A 17850-nucleotide genomic window follows, 5' to 3' on the forward strand; every position below is an offset into this window, starting at 1 on the left:
CACTTTGGGATTAGGACCACATGACCACCTACTTCTTCAGCTTCTGTACCTGGGAGGCCGTAGACCACCCCAGGTCCGCTTCGATGCCGCGCAATAATTCGACAACAACCTGTCGTTCTTCAGGCTTCTCCAAACACTGCCCTACAGCATAGAGAAGCGTGATCATCTGTGCACGCGCGGCAGCCCGCGGTCGAGCTAGTGCAACTCCACAGATCTCTCGGCACCGGTAGTCAGCCTCTTTTGTCAAGTCTCGATACCCCTGAAGGCGGTCGAATGCGGTACTAGGAGGTGAGACTTCGTCAACGGGTCGGTTGAGGGAGAGTGCAAGACGACCAAAATGGTACTGCTGCATGGTGGACGCGGAGGAGGGGAGACTGTAGAATATTTCCGGGAAGGGCCGATCAGCCCCGTTGTGGGAGGAAGGGGATTTGGGTCGTGCGAGGCGTAAACATGGATGGAAAGGCTCGGGAATACTCTCGAACCATGATTCAAGTTCAAAGCAGAGCTTCAGCCATGTTGCGGTTGTGGGTCGGGAGCCGCGGGCGGCAGCATTTGTCGTGCGTGCCTTCGGGGATTCTGATGCGCGTCCGGCCCAGCGTTCAAGCTGGGCTCTTTTAGAGGCGGCGAGAAAGTTGGTGACTTTGTTCAAAAGCCGAGTTAAGACGTTTGATGCCATATCTTCACTGCAGAAGCGCGCATTGTTATGCATGGTCCCCTGAGAAGCAACGTTCCCCAAGTCGTCGAGTGCGAGACCCGCTGCTCTCCACAATGCAAGATGTTCAGGGTCGAGGTGAGTCGGCATTCTGTTATAATACGAGGCAAGATAATCCAGTCTCGCATAATTCCAGAAGGCTGCCGTGATTCCGGGGGAGAAATGAGCACTCGACCCGTCCGAATCTTCAATTAGCGCAAGAATCCGACTAAAAAGTGGCTTCGTGCCAGGCAGGTACCTAGAGTATTGTCAGATTCGAAGGCTTGCGGCACCTGTTGAACCTACAGCTGCCAATTTTCCCCGGGCTCGTCGAGAATCTTGTAGAGGGTAAGAATGGTGGAGGTGGCGAGTAAGTTTTCAATCCTCTTGCAAGTCTTGTCATGGCTCTTGCCCGCGGGTTCAGCCCGGTTCAGCTCGAGGTTTAGCCATCGGTCCACGATTGCGATCGGGGATTCGAACAACGTTGAAGATGAGATACTTCCATAGTCAGATATGGGGGCGTACATATGTGACACGGCAAGGTAATAGTAGTTAGCTGCTTTTAGTGACCAGTTCGCTTGCTGTGCGTTTGGATATGTCTCCATCGCCGCCGGGGATGTGAACATTCCACTATGGGTCTCAGATACTACCCCCTTCATCTTGCCAATATGTTTAGATGATAGTGCAGCAATCGCATATTTCAGGCATTCTTCATCTATGGCACGGACCGGAATGTAGGCCTCGAAGAAATTCCCTGTATCGGATATGTCGAGCCTGTTATACCGGGTGAGTTTTAGTGCCGACGGTATTCAGTAAGACAGCGTACCAAGAGGCCAGATGGTCGGAATAATAGCGCACTAGGAAGGACATCTCATGCTCGGTGCCGGTCATGAGGTCGGAGAAAATCTCCCGGAATTCGTCTCCCCCTGTTTGTGGGGAGGGATTCGGAGGAGGAGAGCTTTGGTCACGAGCAAGAGGGTTATTAGTTTCACTGGGACCTCCTTTAGCAGGGGCCACATCAGTCCCAATGCCACCGCGCCACAATCCAGGGTGTGACATGCCACTGCCGTGCTCTTGACCAAGAGCATCTGTCGTGGTATCTAACGGGTTCTCGGAAGGAGCATAGCACAATTCAGCAATACCAGATCCAAGGGCCAAATAAAGCGGAGGATTTCTAGAAGGCTCGAGTAACTGGGATTGAGCCTGATCTCGACCGTTGGCGCTGTCCCCTGCATCTCCAGGTTCGTGTGAGCGGCTTACCCCCCCCTTGATATATATGTAAGATTCCAATAATCACGGCCAGACTGCGCGGAGGTGCTTACACGCGACGTACTTCCTACCTCCCCAGGCCGTGTGGGACTTCCTTGATATGGAGCATAGCGACGCCTTACTGAAGCACCTTGGTCAATGAACTTGTGCGTTTGCACATATCCAGGACACTCGACTCCTGCACTAACGCAGCGTGCACACTGCGGACGGGCCTCATCGCACTAAGAAATTAGCAAGTGCATTCTATAGAAGCGACCATACTGCAGACCTTGAGATGTCTCTTCTTGCAGCGCTCGCATGACTTGTTCGACGGGACACCCGGCATGCTTATCAGTGTTCGGGTTTCTCGGATGCGGCAGCTCAAGCGGCAGGAAGTTGTCCTGCAAGGTAGATGCACCCGCTTGAAAGAATGGAAAGGCCTACAACGATCCGCGGTACCATCAAGGCGCAATCTTTTGAACCCGAAGCATTTTCTTAGCTCGAGGACCACAGTCGAAGTTGCCGATAGGTGTCACGTGACCCCGCTTATTCAGGACTGGAGGCTCTGGCACGCGGCCTCGAGTCATGGACGATGCCTGAGGTCTGCGACTCTTGATGCCCAAGGCAGACTATCAATGCAAGCTTTGAGCCGCGTCAAACTCGACTACCGTCTCATCCCACGGAGAGTTCAGTTCGCTTGAATGAGAAACCTGAGGCGCGACGCTGTCCGGAGGGTAGGTGTGTTGCGGGCCTGCTAACCACGGCCTGATGTGCGAGGAACGAGCGATCTGCGCCGCTTCCTTTACAATGAGGGTCCGGCCAGCCCCATCGGCGATGCGTTCAAACGCAAAACCAATCACACAGCACCCATCGCGAGCTTCAATTCCACCGTGACATTGTTGATAAGCTCGCGGAACTGTTCCTATTTCGCTTATTGGTCGCGTGTATGCAAGTTCCCCGCGCTTCGAAGACATGGCTGTGAGCCTTGAGAGCCTTGCCTCGAGGCGCAATGTCCTTGCCGCTGACCACGCCCCCCCGCCTGATTCTCCTCATCAGCAAACTATCATCCCACCACTCATCCGCCCAAACTTGAACTGCAATACTTCCCTCGTCGGTCATCGGGGCTGCGGAACATGTTAGACGAAAAGGATCCGCATATACAACACACCAGCATTTCGACTGGCGAGACCGATGCCAGCGTTATTAGGTGCCCTGATGATGGCAGCCACGGTAGTTCTCTGGCCGTCGACGAGGGAAGCGGATTTCCGGTGGCCTGCGTCTGCCCCATGCGCCCGTATGCGCTCCACGGCGCCCGTTCTCCCGAACATGTGCCAACTTGTGTGTTTTATGAGGGACCGGAAGATCGAGATGACACGGTAATGCAAATGCGCATCAACTGGCATAAGGTGTCCCTTCGGGCTTCCTTAGCCTCGGGATACCTCCGTATCCAGCGCCTTGTTCCCAATGGATCTGGTGCGTTTGGCGTTCTCGAACGTATGCCACCATGGGGAGCCACCAACGCCGAAGTCGCCTCCTTTTCGGCCAAAATCATAGAACAGTTACGGCAGGCTTTTTTGAGATCGGAGTCGACGCCATCTGACGAGCAATTCGATGGAAGAACTTTACTCAGTGTACGTTGTATCTTTTCGAATGTGAACTTCCCGACTTACTGATGCATATCAGATTGCCTGCTCAATCGCACCAGTCACCGCTGCCGAGTCATTGCATCAGTTCCACCTGGTTCAGTTCCTTAGTGATGCTGGCTCTGGAGCGGATGCTTCTAGCGGCGATATGGGTAACCATCCATTGGCCATTTTACTACGTCGCGGTCGCGGGGAGAGGATTGGCGATATCGTGAAGATTATCTGCAGTACGCACGCATCGTGTGGCGTGGTTGCACGAACGCTCTCGATGCCAGAGAGCGTAAAGCTCCTATTGTTCCCCCATGCAGAAGGTACGCCAGAGCATTCTGATCGTCAAGATCATTTCATCTTACCAGGCAGCAGGTTGTCCGATTCACGAAATTTTAAGCGCACTCGATTCAACATCTCAGTCGATTGCGGGAGGGGACTGGGAGTCTAGTGCGTCCTCATATCCAGCCGGAAACGTGCACAAAACCTGTCGGGTAGATGTTGGAGCCCGGCTGCAATCGCACGAGCTCGCGAGACTACCGGACCTTGTGGCTACGATCCAGAGCGATCTCAAAGCGTTCCAGACAAACAACCAGACCGCGCGGAAATCAGGATTTAAACAGAACCGCCCGTTCAAGGTATCTGACAACCTCAAAGGCGCATTATTGTATAGCGTGGCAGGCAGCCCGTTGAAACTTGCGCGTTTGCTAAAAGCCTGGCCTGATCTGAAATCAAAACCGGCCCTGATGATCCTTGTCACAGCTCAGGCCGCGCGGCTTGACTCCGTCGAATCCGTTGCATCATTACTCGAGCTTGGCACACCCGTTACATCCTCAATCATCTCTGTATCTGGTGTAGGCACAATGAGTCGCTTGCTCATTAGGGAGCTTGTAAAACGACGGCAATATCTACGTGATCTCGCGTTTGAAGTCCTGCCACCCGAGGAAGTGAAGCCGCTTGGATTATCGCCCCGGTCCCTGCCAGACATCAGCTTGTTGGCATTGTGCAGTCTATTCACGCAGCATGGATTTGACATTGGTTCATATCATCAGGGAATAACACATGTGCAGTCAGTGTTCCACGCACCTGGATTAAGCCCTCTTCATATGGAGGGCTTATGGGGAGCGGGATTCCGTGATATTGACGTTCCTGATGAGTTCGGCCACACTCCTCTGGTTGTCTGGGATGTTGGGCGCCCTTTGCAAAGCTCATTAGACAGGGCAGAATGGTTGATTCATCGCGGCGCGGATGTCGAAAAAGTTGTGTCAAGTAATTCGACCTCGGTGTGCCATCATCTCTGCCTCAATCTCATGCACAAATTTACCGCAATGTGCTACGAGCAACGCCGTGTCAGCAAAACCATTGAGGAAGCTCTCGATGCTGTACACAAAGCCATCTCCCGTCTCGAGGATTCATCCCTCTCGCTTGTGGGAACCGCTTTCAGATCCTCTGTGTCCGACAGTTGCATTTGTCATTGCTCCATCAATGGCTGTACTCCACTCGTCGTGGCTCTACGCCACATACGCCGAACAATTGAGCTACTGTCATCTAGCGAAGACATCACGGAGAAAGCTTACAAGTATGATCTGATCAGTGGAGTCTATGAGATTATACTGACGGACGCAATACCATCCTCATCACACGTCGTACGATCGGTGCTAAGGCTCCTCACATTTGATTGTCTCGGACTAACTCATACCTGCTGTCGCGAGGACTCAACTTTGGACCTGCAACCGTTCAGTAAGGATGATTCTCTGGAAATCCACGACGAGGAACGTCTGCTTTTGATCGACCTCAGAACCCTCGTAAACCGCTTTGCAAATGAGTACAAAGCGCTCGGTATCCCGCTATGGGATTTCGTGGAGACACACTGGAGTGTGAAAATGACAACGTATCTCCAATCCAAAGGGGAGTCCATTGACCCGAGTTCGCTGTGCGTGATCCTGGCTTCAAGGCTGGGTAATGAGGCAAGTTCTCTTCCTCATACTAATCCAAACGCCCCTGTACCTGCAGGCGAGCTCGCTCAAAGTTCCATGGCACTTATAGGCGCCCAATTGATCGTAAACTCATCATTGGAATTGGTCAGCCATCGTATAAAGCTCATCAAGCTCCGCTCCACCAAGAAGTTCCACTGGCCATCGGCAACCTACCTAATACGGATATCTCTGGAGACGCTTCTGGATCGTCTGTTTCGACGACAGATCCCCCGTGGCTATGGACGGCTGACATGGACATGCGTGAGCCATCTGGAAAGACGTTCTGTAATCGCGATTTTACTAATTCGTCATACAGCAACATTGCCAACGGACATTCACTGAGACGGTTAAAGAGATGTTTCCCGGTGCAGCGAGTGACTGGGTTCAGCAGCTAAACCAAGCTCAGACAAGTGAGAGCAGGTCAGCATCTGTGATCACACCAAAGTCAACACTAGTTGCCAAATTTTCGCAGGCGATAGCTATGCTGTTTCGCAACGTGTATGGACCGGGTAGGAAGTCCCCCACTCGAACAACGCCGCATACCCTTCCACAGTCTGGCAATACCAGTCAGCCAAGATCTGTTGACCCAAAATACCTTCTCCTTGGGATACCTTCATATAGAAGGAAAGACCGACTGATCCACTTGGATATCCAAAATGTCACAACAGACGAACAACTCTACCGAAGCATGTATCAAGCCTACAATACAGCTCGCAGACGTTGGAAATGGATACGACTGCGCAGCCTTTCACACATAGAATGGAAACAGGTGAGTGGCAACGCAGGTCAGGATCGAGATGCAGGATCTAATTATTTGATTCCAGTTCTACATCTACCACAGTGACAAGATAGCGCTCAATCGCAAAGCAGAAGAGGACTGGCCTCAATGTGGCCGCGCGTCATGCGAGACAGGTTGTAAACTCGCTGTCGATTACGAATACTCCCCTCGCCCCGCGCACGTCGACCCGCCTATTCCCCGAGAAGCCCTAATACACTTCCTCGAGAACCCGGATCACGCAGGCTCAAAAATGTTCCACCACGATATTGTTCCGAAACGGGGCAGCTTCCTCTCCTTGGGCCCCAATGAGCACCTACGTGAAGGATGGTGCCTTGCCTTCATTGAGACCCTATCTTGGGCCAAAATTGCAGCGATCGAAGGAGTTATTGGGCTGGGATCTCTAATATTTGCTGTAGCTTGGACTGAGACGCACGGAAGTGGGAGCATCTCAGACGCCTTTGCGCCGAGCTGTTGGATACTGGCTCTTGGGGCTATCGTTCTCACCCTGATTTACTATCACGAACAGTGAACCCAAATGGTCTACTTGTGTGGAGAGAGGGACTATACCTTGTAGTGACTAGCAATTGGATCTGCGGATTGCTCTCTTTGTGGCACAGATTCCTCAGGATGATGCCGCAAGCAAATCTAGACAGTTGGGTCCTAAATGTACCCACTATCCCCAATTAATTATGATAATGAAACCGCCAGCCTCTCGAAGCTATGTTTCTTATGGTCAACCTTGTGCCGCAGCGTCAACCCCCGTGACCGCGACGATACTCATCTCATTGCATCCAGTTCGTTCAGCAGCAATCAAGAAGTCTTTAGTAGTGAGCTCCAGCCCTCGCTCACTTAACAGATCCTCCCCTTCACCGAGCACCCCTCGGGATAAAGGTCCATTCATCCCTCCATTCAACTCCCAGACTTTCCTGTCCTTCTGGACGAAGGCCAAGAAATGGTGGTGATTATCATCTCGTGGTGAGGGGACATTTGACGATCCGCGTGATGCCGCATCCATGTGCGCCTCTTCAAGAAACCTGGAGTCATACAGCAACTGCGCTCGCTCTGTGGGTCCGAGAGGAATAGCTTGTTGACGGATGGTGTCTATTGCGGTGCCGGGTGGCGCATATCGACCACCCTCTAGGTTGAAGACTACGTGCAGGAGAGCCATCAGCCCACAAGCATGGCCAATAGTCTGTTTCGTCCATATAATGGGTTCATTGGGACCTAAGCCTTCATATTCGGGTATGGTTAGCTGGACCGCTGAGCGTGCAGCTTGATATATAGGCTGGTCCGCGAGGAGAATAAGGGCGTGACAGGGTCGGAAAGAGCACTCTTGAAGGAATTCCGGAGAAGTTGAGATAATGTCATGAAACTGGAGGTCCCGCGAGATCTGGAGATTCTCACAAAGAAGTTTCAAGACATCAGGATTGTTCTCTGAGACACTTATCAGTCGTGCTGTTTACATACTGGTAGGGGGTTAAAAATCAGTACCAAGTGGGATGAATGTCTTAACACCATCAATGATTTCTGCCTGAGGTGGCGCAGGCATTCTAAGAGCTTATAGTGTGATAGAGGGTTTAGTTCAATCAGAAGGAAGTTGGCAGATGAATCAGGTATATCTGCCGAAGAGAGAAGACGGACCCCTCTCACAATGTGCACGGACCTGACACATGACTGAAAATTCGGATTATCAATGTTCCATCCAATGGTCAAGGCGAACGCCAGTCCCTGGACAGTATTTGGTCGCAAGTTGTTGACATGAAGTGCAGGATGGGTATCGGTAAAGGACTTAGAGCTCATTGAAGCTCTCTGGGTTTTTGGTCCTTACAATGTCCACTGAAGAGAATACTACTGGAGGTCCTCGGCGGGAAAACACCTCGAGGAACCATGGTTTCTCCTGAGGTTGTCAGCAACTGGAAGCTGCATGGCTTGAGGGACCACTGCGTGTAACGAAGACTTTGCCCATTCGTTCCTGATTTGATAATGCCAACAATAGCTATTATTTGCCACATTGAAACCTTTCCATAACCATGGCATGAATAAGGAAATCTCGCAACCTGCCGGAAACTCTGCTTGCTTGGACTCATCACAATGTAAATGTCTCCTGTTCCCTGAGAATAAAGCTCGAAGTCCTCAACATACTGGTAAAGTTGCCCTGCTTTGTTTCCACGCCGCCAACTGCTCTGAAGCCGAACTTGGAGTATAACCGAACACCAGCTGGAGAGGACAGGACATATGCGTCTAGGGCATGTTCGTCCACATACTGACAAAATAACTCCATGAGCATGGATCCGACGCCTTGTCGCTGATAATCCGGATCCACTGCCATGAAAGTGATCCCTATGAGACGTGAGCAAGCGGTCAGCAAATTTATGTTAACTGTCAACCTACGGCATATCGCATTGCTTTGGCGATTCCAAAGAACTCTCTGTCTCTCTTCTCTAAGCCGCTTTGAGACACTAAGCCATGCAGCCACATCTAAAGAAGGGGGACACCAGTGGCTCCCGCTCTTCGCCGTTCTCCCCTGCTCTGCTTCAGACCTTACTGCCGTGCCCTTTTTGGCGCGATTTCCATCGTCCATTCCCTTTGCGAAAGCACCTGGGCTGGTAGTCCAGCCTATCAATCCGACAGGCAATCCATCTCCTCCGCATGCCTTGTATAGAGTTTCATCCTCTCGATGAACAGTCTCGAGAATTCCATCTATCATCCACCTAATTTCATCCTCTCTGTGCTGTTGTCCATTTGACTGCGGGAACATCAAGCGATGGAGCGGGTTGTCTCGGTGCGCAGGGTGTTCGACTCTTCGTAGGAGCAAATCCACATCCTTGGTTTCGACAGACGATATCGAGAACTCCATTTTACCGACTGATGGTAACTTGAGCGGTTGGTACCTCCTGGGTTTCAGACACTATTCCCAAGCAATCGTAGTCTGAATTAATGCTACTAAAAAAGGTCGCTCGGGTAAACTGAGTCCGAGGCGACGAGGAGCCGTAATGGAATATGGGACCCGGGGCGGTGTACATGTGCCGACGATATTCAAGAAGTTGGTCAGCCAAGTGACGTAGCTGTATACTTTCTTGGCATATCTGCTTCCTTTTCGTTGTTGTTCTTGTTTGAAGAGATCTTGCAATGTGGTGGGTACTCGTGGATGAAGACGAAGCAAATTTAGATACTCATAGTGTTGACTCCTGCAGGTGAGACCGTTGCATTTCCTGTGCGACCTCTCGTCGCCTCGCCGGCCAATCAGAGCCCTCGACACAGATAATGAAAGGTGCCTGATGGGAGGCAGCCTGGGGTTGACTTGAAACAAGAGCAGCTGAACCGCTGAAGACGTCCAGACAACAGACATCCCTTTTACATGCTGTTAACCGCTGGGATACTAGATTGAACTGAATTCAATCTACGACAGGAGCGCTACAGGAGCGCCAAACTACCCGCTGCCCTCCCTCCTACTAGTCGTATTCTAGTGATTTTCAATCAGTTACGCCGTGATATTATTTCGAGGGGAATTCCTGTCGCATTGGCACCTTCCTTTCTTTACCCCTATGTTCCTTCCCCGGCCCCTCCACTGATTCGTCTTTAACTGGGTCTGGGAGGCGGATTTTTCCCCAGCCACCAAAGAGGGCTTCAGCATCGCGAGGCGCCGAGCATTCCTGTAACTGATACCGACCCTGCAAAAGCGCCTCTCTAATGCCACGTTGGTGGTTTCTAAAAGGGAAAGTTGATGAAGCCATCCCCGCAAGCACATCAAAATGGAATTGGCGATGCTCATATTTCATCTGGTCGGCAAACGACCGCTCCTTAAGTGCCGGCACGTATCCGTACAGATAGTTAAAATAACATGCCAGGTGGACCAATAATGTGGCGTCCTCAGTGGGACCAACCAACCAGCTTTCAATCAGAGCATCGAGTAATCCTGACAACCGAGGGAACGACACCTTTGAGGGGGAATGGTCGTTCACAGGCACCCTGTCGAGAGGTGAGTCAGCGGCGAGTGGGAACTTCCAGTTCGAAGCGAGGAGAAGGACCGTCTTTGTCTTCTGGTCGGGGGAGATCAGCGGTGTTTGCGGAATTTCGACGACTGAATCCCCAATCCGATGGAGGCTTTGGGTATCAACAATCCATCCAGCTTTGATAAGCGCGTCGGCAGCGGTATCAAGGTCTAAGACAAGGACATATAAATCAAAGACTACCGTGGGAACCCCATACTGGACCAGAGCATCTTCAAACCAGATGACATAGGGGATGCCGATGTTCTCGAATACGAGACAAGATTTGAATCTTATCTCCGGCCCATACTCAGCGGGATTCCAAAGAGGCTCTGACATGGTGTCGGACGATCCATCAACTCTGGCAGATGGATGTTGCAGGTCGGACAGGGCCCGTCAGCTGACCGCTAAACTATATACGGACTAGTGCATAAGCTAGGCACCAACGGATGATCAGCCGTGGGGAGATTGAAGATGACTAAGTGCGGAGGTAAACAATCAGTGGGATGGGGGCAGAAAAGAACCTGAGTTGCTCAGGTCTATCTCACAAGATTTATACCTGCAAGAAAGCCCGTAGTAGACCTTTATATCAACCATGTTAGGAAATAGTGAATGAGTAAATAAAGCAAAGTGAAAGCAATATTGGAGGTGGCAAAGCAATAGTGCTGGCCAATACTTAGAGATTGAGAGGATGAATTCATCATCACCAACAATCGTTCACAGGTTGACAACAAAAGACGAAGCTGATGTTGTGACTCGCTCTCGAGTGCCCCATGAGCTGAAAGACTTTGCCTTCAATGGGCGAGATTTGTGTTGACAAATGTTCTCGCCTCCCAGGTCATCGATCGGTGGCTTGGCGCTATTGGGATGTGTATTTGCACCAGACTTCTTTAGGGAGATCGCCCTGTCGATCATCAATTTTTCAGCCAATGGGGGAATGTTTCTGTGTTTCCTCCAGATCGTTGTGCCCAAACGGACGATCCCCCCCATGATTTGCTGCGATGTAACATGCAAGTGAAGGGGAAGGGGATTCCAGTTCCCTCGGGTGATTTCTGTTTCCCCTCGCGATATTTCCAACAATCAACACGCGCAGTCGGCGACAGGAAGCAGTCCTTCCAGCTGTGAAAAGTCGGTTGGTCTAGCTCATAATATATCACGACGTGAATGCGCGGCATGTTGCGCGTTTACCTCCGGCAGGCCGCGGTGGCGGCGGCTTTTCTCCTGCATGCTCCTTTCACACACGGCCAAGGGGACGGATTCGATGTTCTGGAATTTATCGATCCCTTCATCGGTACCGCAAATGGAGGTATAGAGCCGACTTTGGAAGGGTGCGGGTGTTTATGACAGCAAGATGTCTAACGGGGTTGCAGGGCATTCTTTTGCGGGAGCAACATTACCTTTTGGTATTTGGTCTCTTTCTTAAGCATAATGCGAATACTAATCGCGTCCAAGGTATGGTCAAGGCGGTTGCGGATACAGAGGGTGAGAACCAGGGCGGGTTCGCTTCTGACACTTCCCATGTAACGGGTTTCTCACACATGCATGATTCTGGAACGGGAGGCGTATGTTACCCGCTGCCACGGACTGCGAATTATGATTCTGATGGTGTATGTAGGCGACTTCAATGGGCAACTTCCCGATATTTGTCCACCCAAGCTGCCCCGATGACCATCTCTCGAGCTGCAGCTGGAGATCCTCAGACAGGGCCGTTGAATGGCGCCGGGATTCCCCTAAAGCACGGCCGGGGTATTTTGGTATCTCCCTTGCCAACAGCGTGCATGCTGAAATGACGGTGACAAATCATTCGGCCTTGTATCGGTTCAGCTTCCCCGATGCGACTCCTGGGTCGCTAAACCCAGTGGTTCTCGTCGATATTCTAGATCTTCCGCAATCCAGGAACAGGGGGAGTGCTACTGTCGACCCAGATACTGGCCGCTTGACGGGAAGCGGAAACTTCAATCCCAGCTTCGGGATTGGGACATATGACAGCTACTTCTGTGCAGATTTTCAGGGTGCTAAAATTCGCGATACAGGCTCATGGACAAACACAGCTGTAGCCGTGGGTAAGAACAGTGTTTCGATCGCGGCAAATTCATCCCACCCTGCAAATAAATTCTCCGCCGGGACATTTGTTAGATTTGATTCAATGGAGGCTAGTGAAGTGCTTACCGCGAGAGTCGGCGTCAGTTTCATCAGCGTTGAACAAGCTTGTTCGAACGCGGAAAGAGAACAGCCGGACTATGATTTTGACGGCACTGTGACTGCTGCAGAAACAGCCTGGAGAAACAAAATGGACGTCATCAAAGTTGACGCAGATGGAGTGTCCTCCGATCTCCAGACGGTTTTCTGGAGTGGCGTCTATCGTACTATGATCAGCCCTCAGGATTATACTGGCGAGAATCCGCTGTGGGATAGTGACGAGCCGTACTATGATAGCTTCTATTGGTGAGAGCACCTTCCCTCATAAATCATTCCTCACCAAGTACTTATCGGCCCACAGTATCTGGGATTCGTTCCGCGGAGTCCATCAGCTTTTGACGTTGATTGATCCACTCTCCCAGTCCCGCATGTTGCGGAGCCTGGTGGATATCTACCGCCAGGAGGGATACTTGCCGGACTGCCGCATGTCCCTTTGCAAAGGGTGGACCCAGGGTGGCTCGAACGCCGATGTTCTTATCTCCGAAGCCTATTTGAAAGATGTCGCAGGCGTCGACTGGGACACGGCCTATGAGGCCGTTGTGAAAGACGCCGAGATCGAGCCACAAAATTGGAATGTCGAAGGTCGTGGTGGGCTCCAGAGCTGGAAGACACTTGGATACATTCCTATCCACGATATCGATCCCGGTACTGAGGGCCTCCGGACTCGCAGCGTCTCCAGAACTGTCGAATACGCATACAACGATTTCTGTATCGCGCAGATGGCAGGGCGAATGGGCCATACAGATGATCGCGATAAATATCTTGAACGTTCGCGCAATTGGCGAAATCTCTACAAGAAAGATCAAACTTCGTCAATCAACAGCGTGGATACTAACTTCACGGGGTTTCTCCAGCCTCGCAATGCCGACGGCAGCTGGGCTTATCAAGATCCCATATTCTGCAGCCCGCTCTTGGAATTCACGTCATGCTACCTGAACGAGGATGGGCACGAAACATATGAGGGAAGCTGCTGGCTTTATACATTGTACGTTCCCTTTAAATCGATACTAGCTCGAGCTAACGTGGCTGTTGTAGTTTTGTGCCTCAAGACATGGCTGCGCTGATTAAGACGCTCGGAGGTGCTGAGGAATTCACTTCCCGGCTGTCGTTCCTGCACGACTCTGGCATTCTCTACCTCGGGGACGAACAGGCGTTCTTGACAGTGTTCCAATTCCACTATGCCGGCCGCCCTGCGCTATCGGCTAAACGCGCGCACTCGTATATTCCGTCACAGTTCAACACCACGGTCGGAGGTATCCCTGGGAACGACGACAGCGGCGCGATGGGCTCCTTCGCCGTGCTCAGCATGATCGGCCTGTTTCCGGTCCATGGTCAGGACGTCTACCTAATCATCGCACCGTTTTTCAAGGAAGTGAGCATCCGAAACAGCGCGACTGGGAAGGTTGCCACCATTCGCAGTACCAACTTTGACCCGTCCTACGAGGCTATCTATATTCAGAGTGCCACACGTGACGGTAAACCATGGACAAAGAACTGGATCGGCCACGATTTCTTTGCTGAGGGTGGGACTCTGGAGCTCGAGTTGGGTCCCGAGGAGAGTGACTGGGGGACGAGAATTGAGGACCTGCCGCCGAGTATGTCGGACTATGAGCTGGACCCGGTGGTGGAACGGCCAGCGAGACGGCCGTTGAAGTGAGTTGGTGCATTGGGAGTGACGGGTTGACGTGTCAGTGACGACTTGGTGGATCCAGGACCTGAATATCTTTTCCTGAACGCGTAAAGAGCCTCCCGACGTTTGACGTGGGGGTTCAATCTCGAGTCCAGCAGCCCCTCGGGCTCTCCAACTTCACTTCATTCACCGTAATTCTTTGACATAGGAAAGGCATATTCCGCGTAACACTGAGATGGCATTTGCCCGCAGACTCGCCATCCTCCCCGGCGGCCTCGGCGGCTTGGGGTCCTGCATCGGCAAAAAGCTCCGCGCGCAAGGCGCCCACCTGGCCATCCTCTACGCCCCCTTCGAAGCCTCCCGCCGCGACGAGCTCCTCGAAGCGGGTTACGGCTACGGCACTGAGGGGAAGAAGAAGGACGAAAATGAGATCCGCACCTTCGAATGCGACATCACGTCCCCAGACTCCGTGACGTCCGCGTTCGCATCCCTCCACGCGGAAATGGTTGCCCCCGCCTCCAACCGCGGCCCGGGAGCGCTCCTCCCTTCCATCCTCGTCAACACGGCCGGCTACGTCTCGCTAAGCGACATGGAACTCACCCCTCCGTCGGAGACTCTGAAACACCTCACCACAAACGTCTACGGCCCCATGCTCTGCTCGCAGGCCTTTGCAAACATGTACTTCGCCGCTAGATCCTCCGCAGGCACCGGCACGGAAGGAGCACCACCACCCGGCCGAATCGTCAACCTCGCCTCTCAGGCCGCACATGTCGCCCTGCATCAACACAGCGCATACTGCGCGTCGAAGGCGGCATTGCTCGGCCTAACGCGGTGCATGGCCTCGGAGTGGGGTGGGAGGGGCATCACGGCGAATTCGGTCTCGCCGACGGTTGCGTGGACGGAGTTGGGAAGGAAAGCCTGGGGTGCGGAGGGGGTCAAGGAGGCGCTGTTTGAGAAGATCCCTGTGGGCAGGGCGGCGTTGCCGGAGGAGGTTGCGGATGCGGTGTTGTTTTTGTGTCAGGTATGTTTTTCTGAGACGTTTTCCCCGGTGATGCTTAGCTGATGTGATGATGATGAAGGACTCGAGTGCGATGATTAATGGGGCGGATATTCGGGTTGATGGGGGGTTTACGATTCGGTGATTCTCTTTGTTGATATAGCTGTGATAGTTCTGTTTAAAGGTGGGAATTGGTTAGACGTAGCGAGGTGATAGAATTGATAGACTGTCTGTCGTATCACTCGCGAAGTGGAATACGAGGGCTGTTTTGGGCCCAGAAGTAGGGTTACGGTTTATATAGTTAAGCCGGTGAGGTGGAGGAACAGGAGGCGCCTTTCGCTTTTAAGGCAACTCACCAATAAAATAAAAGGACTTCTCCGCCCTTCACGAACTATTCGGACCCTCGTAGCCCATGGGCCGATGGGCTTCGCAAGCAGGACAACAACGAGGAAGACGTATCAACACCGTCAACCCAGTCAAGAACGTCGACGGGAGAGATATCTGACCAAGACCGAGCTGGCAACAACGAGGAAACCAAGTTCCGGTGATTTTGTACGCGAAACTTCACGCGCCAGGCTATAATCAAGGGTCGTACCTCTCATCCGCAGAAAACTTCCCTACATAAACTCCAGACGCTCAGGCCGACGCATAATAAACTCCTCATCCATCGAAACCACCCCCTCTCGCCTTCACCTTCGCCTTCACATCCCAAACCTGCTGTTCCTCCGCCGGTCCAACTTCCATGGTTGGGCAGCATTGCGTGGAGGTGGTCCTCACCCTGCGCATCCAGCGTTCCCCCTGGCCATCGCCAGCTGTTTCAGCGGATGCCGCACAGGGATCCTCCACTCTTCTTCGAAGATGGCAATTGTTCTACCGAGCCCCTCTACGCTGCCCGTTTTCGGACACGGTATTAACACCTATCTTGTTCGTGCCGTCCTTTGCCTTTAGGACCTTGGGGGGGGGTCCTTTTTAATATAATAGCAGGAGGAATTACACTTGGTATCCTAATAATCCTTGAAGAAAAAGGGTTTTTTGGAGAGTCCATCCAAGGTATCAGACACGGGTAAAAGAAGAATTAATAAGGCTGATAGGCAAAATACAGTAACTTGTGCAGGGGGTGCAAAACATGTAAGACATGGCTGTTCGATGGACAAGGGGGTGGTACATACTCAAAACAGGGGATGGAAGAGATTGTCGATTTCTGGATCCTTCACTAGATATGGGAATGCGGCTTTCGTGGCGTCGTGAGAAGATAATACTGACATCAAAAGTCCACCATGCTCGCCACCGGGGCAGAGCCGGTAAATTGTTCATCCCACATATCTCGACCGTCTCTGCACGAGAGATCGGGTTCGAATGCTTGACTCCGTATCCCTGCGAGTGGGGGAACCGATCGATAGCCGGAGTCGCCCGTGGCAAACAGGGCCAGTCTCTCCCAGTACATGAATTGAGGAGGAGCGGAGCTAGCCCCATGCAGAGATGGAGGCAGGCCCGCCGTCCGAAAATACCTCGTACACCCAGGACGACGGGTTTGAAGACGGATCTGCTTGCTTCACGATTCCTGCGCGGTCTGTGATCCGTGCGAATATAACCGTGGCCTTGTCGTGTGGGGAGTCCGCGGGTCCTGCCGACGCTTGCATTTCCATAAATGTAAGGGGCCAGGGGATCGTGCTGGACCGTGGTGAGCAAGATACTCCTGTGATGCCCATCCGATGGATGCAAAATTTATCTGGCTGTGGAGGCTTTGTGATGGATGGCTACCATCGACTTCATAATCTTCGTCTGGAGCACTGGCATGATTATCAAGCCATACTCCGTAGCCTCGCCAGAATTCCTTGCGAGTCTCCGGTGTTTTGTATAACCCAGCGAGGATGTGGCCGTGGTCCCCCAACGCGATAGGTGACGTGAATAATTCGCGCATTGCAGGTCACAGCAGACAGATTTGGAAATTTCCCGCTGTTTCGCCTCAAAGCCTGTCTTTGGAAGCAGACGCAAGGGGCATTATTTACCGACAGGAGCAGAAATTTGCCTGTCGTAGAGCGAGACGGTGTTTGCACTCCAAGTAGCCTTCGAAGAGATCGTGACAATGCCTGGTGAACTCTGGATAAGGCGTCGGCCGATTGCCAGGGCTCCGTTCGCGGCATGGATTCAGCCGCCTGGATCGCGGGCCGCACAGGGTGTTCAGGATCGTCTTTGCGTCTCCTCCTCCTTCTAGTCCTCTGTGTTGACTTTGTCTCCACGGCTGCTTGATGGACGGTTCAAATGACTGGAGGTAGCTGTGCAACCGGGAGATTGGTGGTGAGGGAGAGGGTTTAGAGCGTGATCAGGCGTATGTACTGCTACCATCTGACCTTATACGGCCACTGCAAATGCATACAGCCCATGTAGAAGTAACAGAATTGCGAGCTGCAGGATGAACGAAAGCATTCACAGACCCACCGAGCGCTTGTCCGATCTGCGAGGAACCGTGCCCTAACTACCCACTTCCGACACAGAAATAGTGGAAGCTTATCAAAGGCTCGGCCCCAGTCAAGAGCACAACCAGGGATGATACTATACTTTTCCAATTCTCTTGATTACAAGCAAACGATATTACATTTCCAGGAAGTCAAAGGATCGTCACTGAGCAGTTTGTAACCCACTGGATTCCGAACATCAAGTCGGGATCATCCATCCATCCTATATCATCAGCAAAACCATGTTGGCCATTC

General features: G+C 52.2%; 6 protein-coding genes across 6 annotated transcripts; 3 read left to right on the forward strand and 3 right to left on the reverse strand.

The window, feature by feature from the left end:
* Nucleotides 1-28: 28 nt before the first annotated feature.
* On the reverse strand, nt 29-2285 carry BJX67DRAFT_370563 (Zn(II)2Cys6 transcription factor domain-containing protein; the record flags this gene model as incomplete). Its single annotated transcript, XM_071030935.1, has 5 exons — nt 29-950; nt 998-1465; nt 1518-1957; nt 2014-2181; nt 2229-2285. The coding sequence occupies 5 exons, from the start codon at nt 2283-2285 to the stop codon at nt 29-31; spliced, it is 2055 nt and encodes a 684-aa protein (XP_070888696.1).
* Nucleotides 2286-3480: 1195 nt separating this feature from the next.
* Nucleotides 3481-6955, forward strand: BJX67DRAFT_320342 (uncharacterized protein). Its single transcript, XM_071027321.1, has 5 exons — nt 3481-3570; nt 3623-3893; nt 3946-5807; nt 5863-6315; nt 6371-6955. The coding sequence occupies exons 2-5, from the start codon at nt 3731-3733 to the stop codon at nt 6851-6853; spliced, it is 2961 nt and encodes a 986-aa protein (XP_070888697.1). The 5' UTR covers nt 3481-3570; nt 3623-3730; the 3' UTR covers nt 6854-6955.
* On the reverse strand, nt 6956-7942 carry BJX67DRAFT_320345 (uncharacterized protein). The gene is made up of 2 exons (XM_071027322.1): nt 7816-7942; nt 6956-7758 (listed from the first exon to the last, which is right to left on the reverse strand). Exons 1-2 carry the CDS (start codon nt 7871-7873, stop codon nt 7058-7060), a joined length of 759 nt encoding a protein of 252 aa, XP_070888698.1. The 5' UTR covers nt 7874-7942; the 3' UTR covers nt 6956-7057.
* Nucleotides 7943-9499: 1557 nt separating this feature from the next.
* BJX67DRAFT_320362 (uncharacterized protein) lies at nt 9500-10774 on the reverse strand. The gene has a single exon (XM_071027323.1). It carries the CDS (start codon nt 10650-10652, stop codon nt 9819-9821), a length of 834 nt encoding a protein of 277 aa, XP_070888699.1. The 5' UTR covers nt 10653-10774; the 3' UTR covers nt 9500-9818.
* Nucleotides 10775-11486: 712 nt separating this feature from the next.
* BJX67DRAFT_391732 (glycoside hydrolase family 92 protein) lies at nt 11487-14273 on the forward strand (the record flags this gene model as incomplete). Its single annotated transcript, XM_071034841.1, has 6 exons — nt 11487-11619; nt 11684-11716; nt 11766-11875; nt 11929-12758; nt 12814-13497; nt 13548-14273. The coding sequence occupies 6 exons, from the start codon at nt 11487-11489 to the stop codon at nt 14167-14169; spliced, it is 2412 nt and encodes an 803-aa protein (XP_070888700.1). The 3' UTR covers nt 14170-14273.
* On the forward strand, nt 14274-15309 carry BJX67DRAFT_320374 (putative short-chain dehydrogenase/reductase). The gene is made up of 2 exons (XM_071027324.1): nt 14274-15163; nt 15222-15309. The coding sequence occupies exons 1-2, from the start codon at nt 14378-14380 to the stop codon at nt 15282-15284; spliced, it is 849 nt and encodes a 282-aa protein (XP_070888701.1). The 5' UTR covers nt 14274-14377; the 3' UTR covers nt 15285-15309.
* The last annotated feature ends 2541 nt before the right edge of the window (nt 15310-17850 follow it).

The sequence above is a fragment of the Aspergillus lucknowensis genome, assembly GCF_044049455.1.
Source record: "Aspergillus lucknowensis strain CBS 449.75 chromosome Unknown BJX67scaffold_8, whole genome shotgun sequence".
In the NCBI taxonomy this organism is placed as follows: domain Eukaryota; kingdom Fungi; phylum Ascomycota; class Eurotiomycetes; order Eurotiales; family Aspergillaceae; genus Aspergillus; species Aspergillus lucknowensis.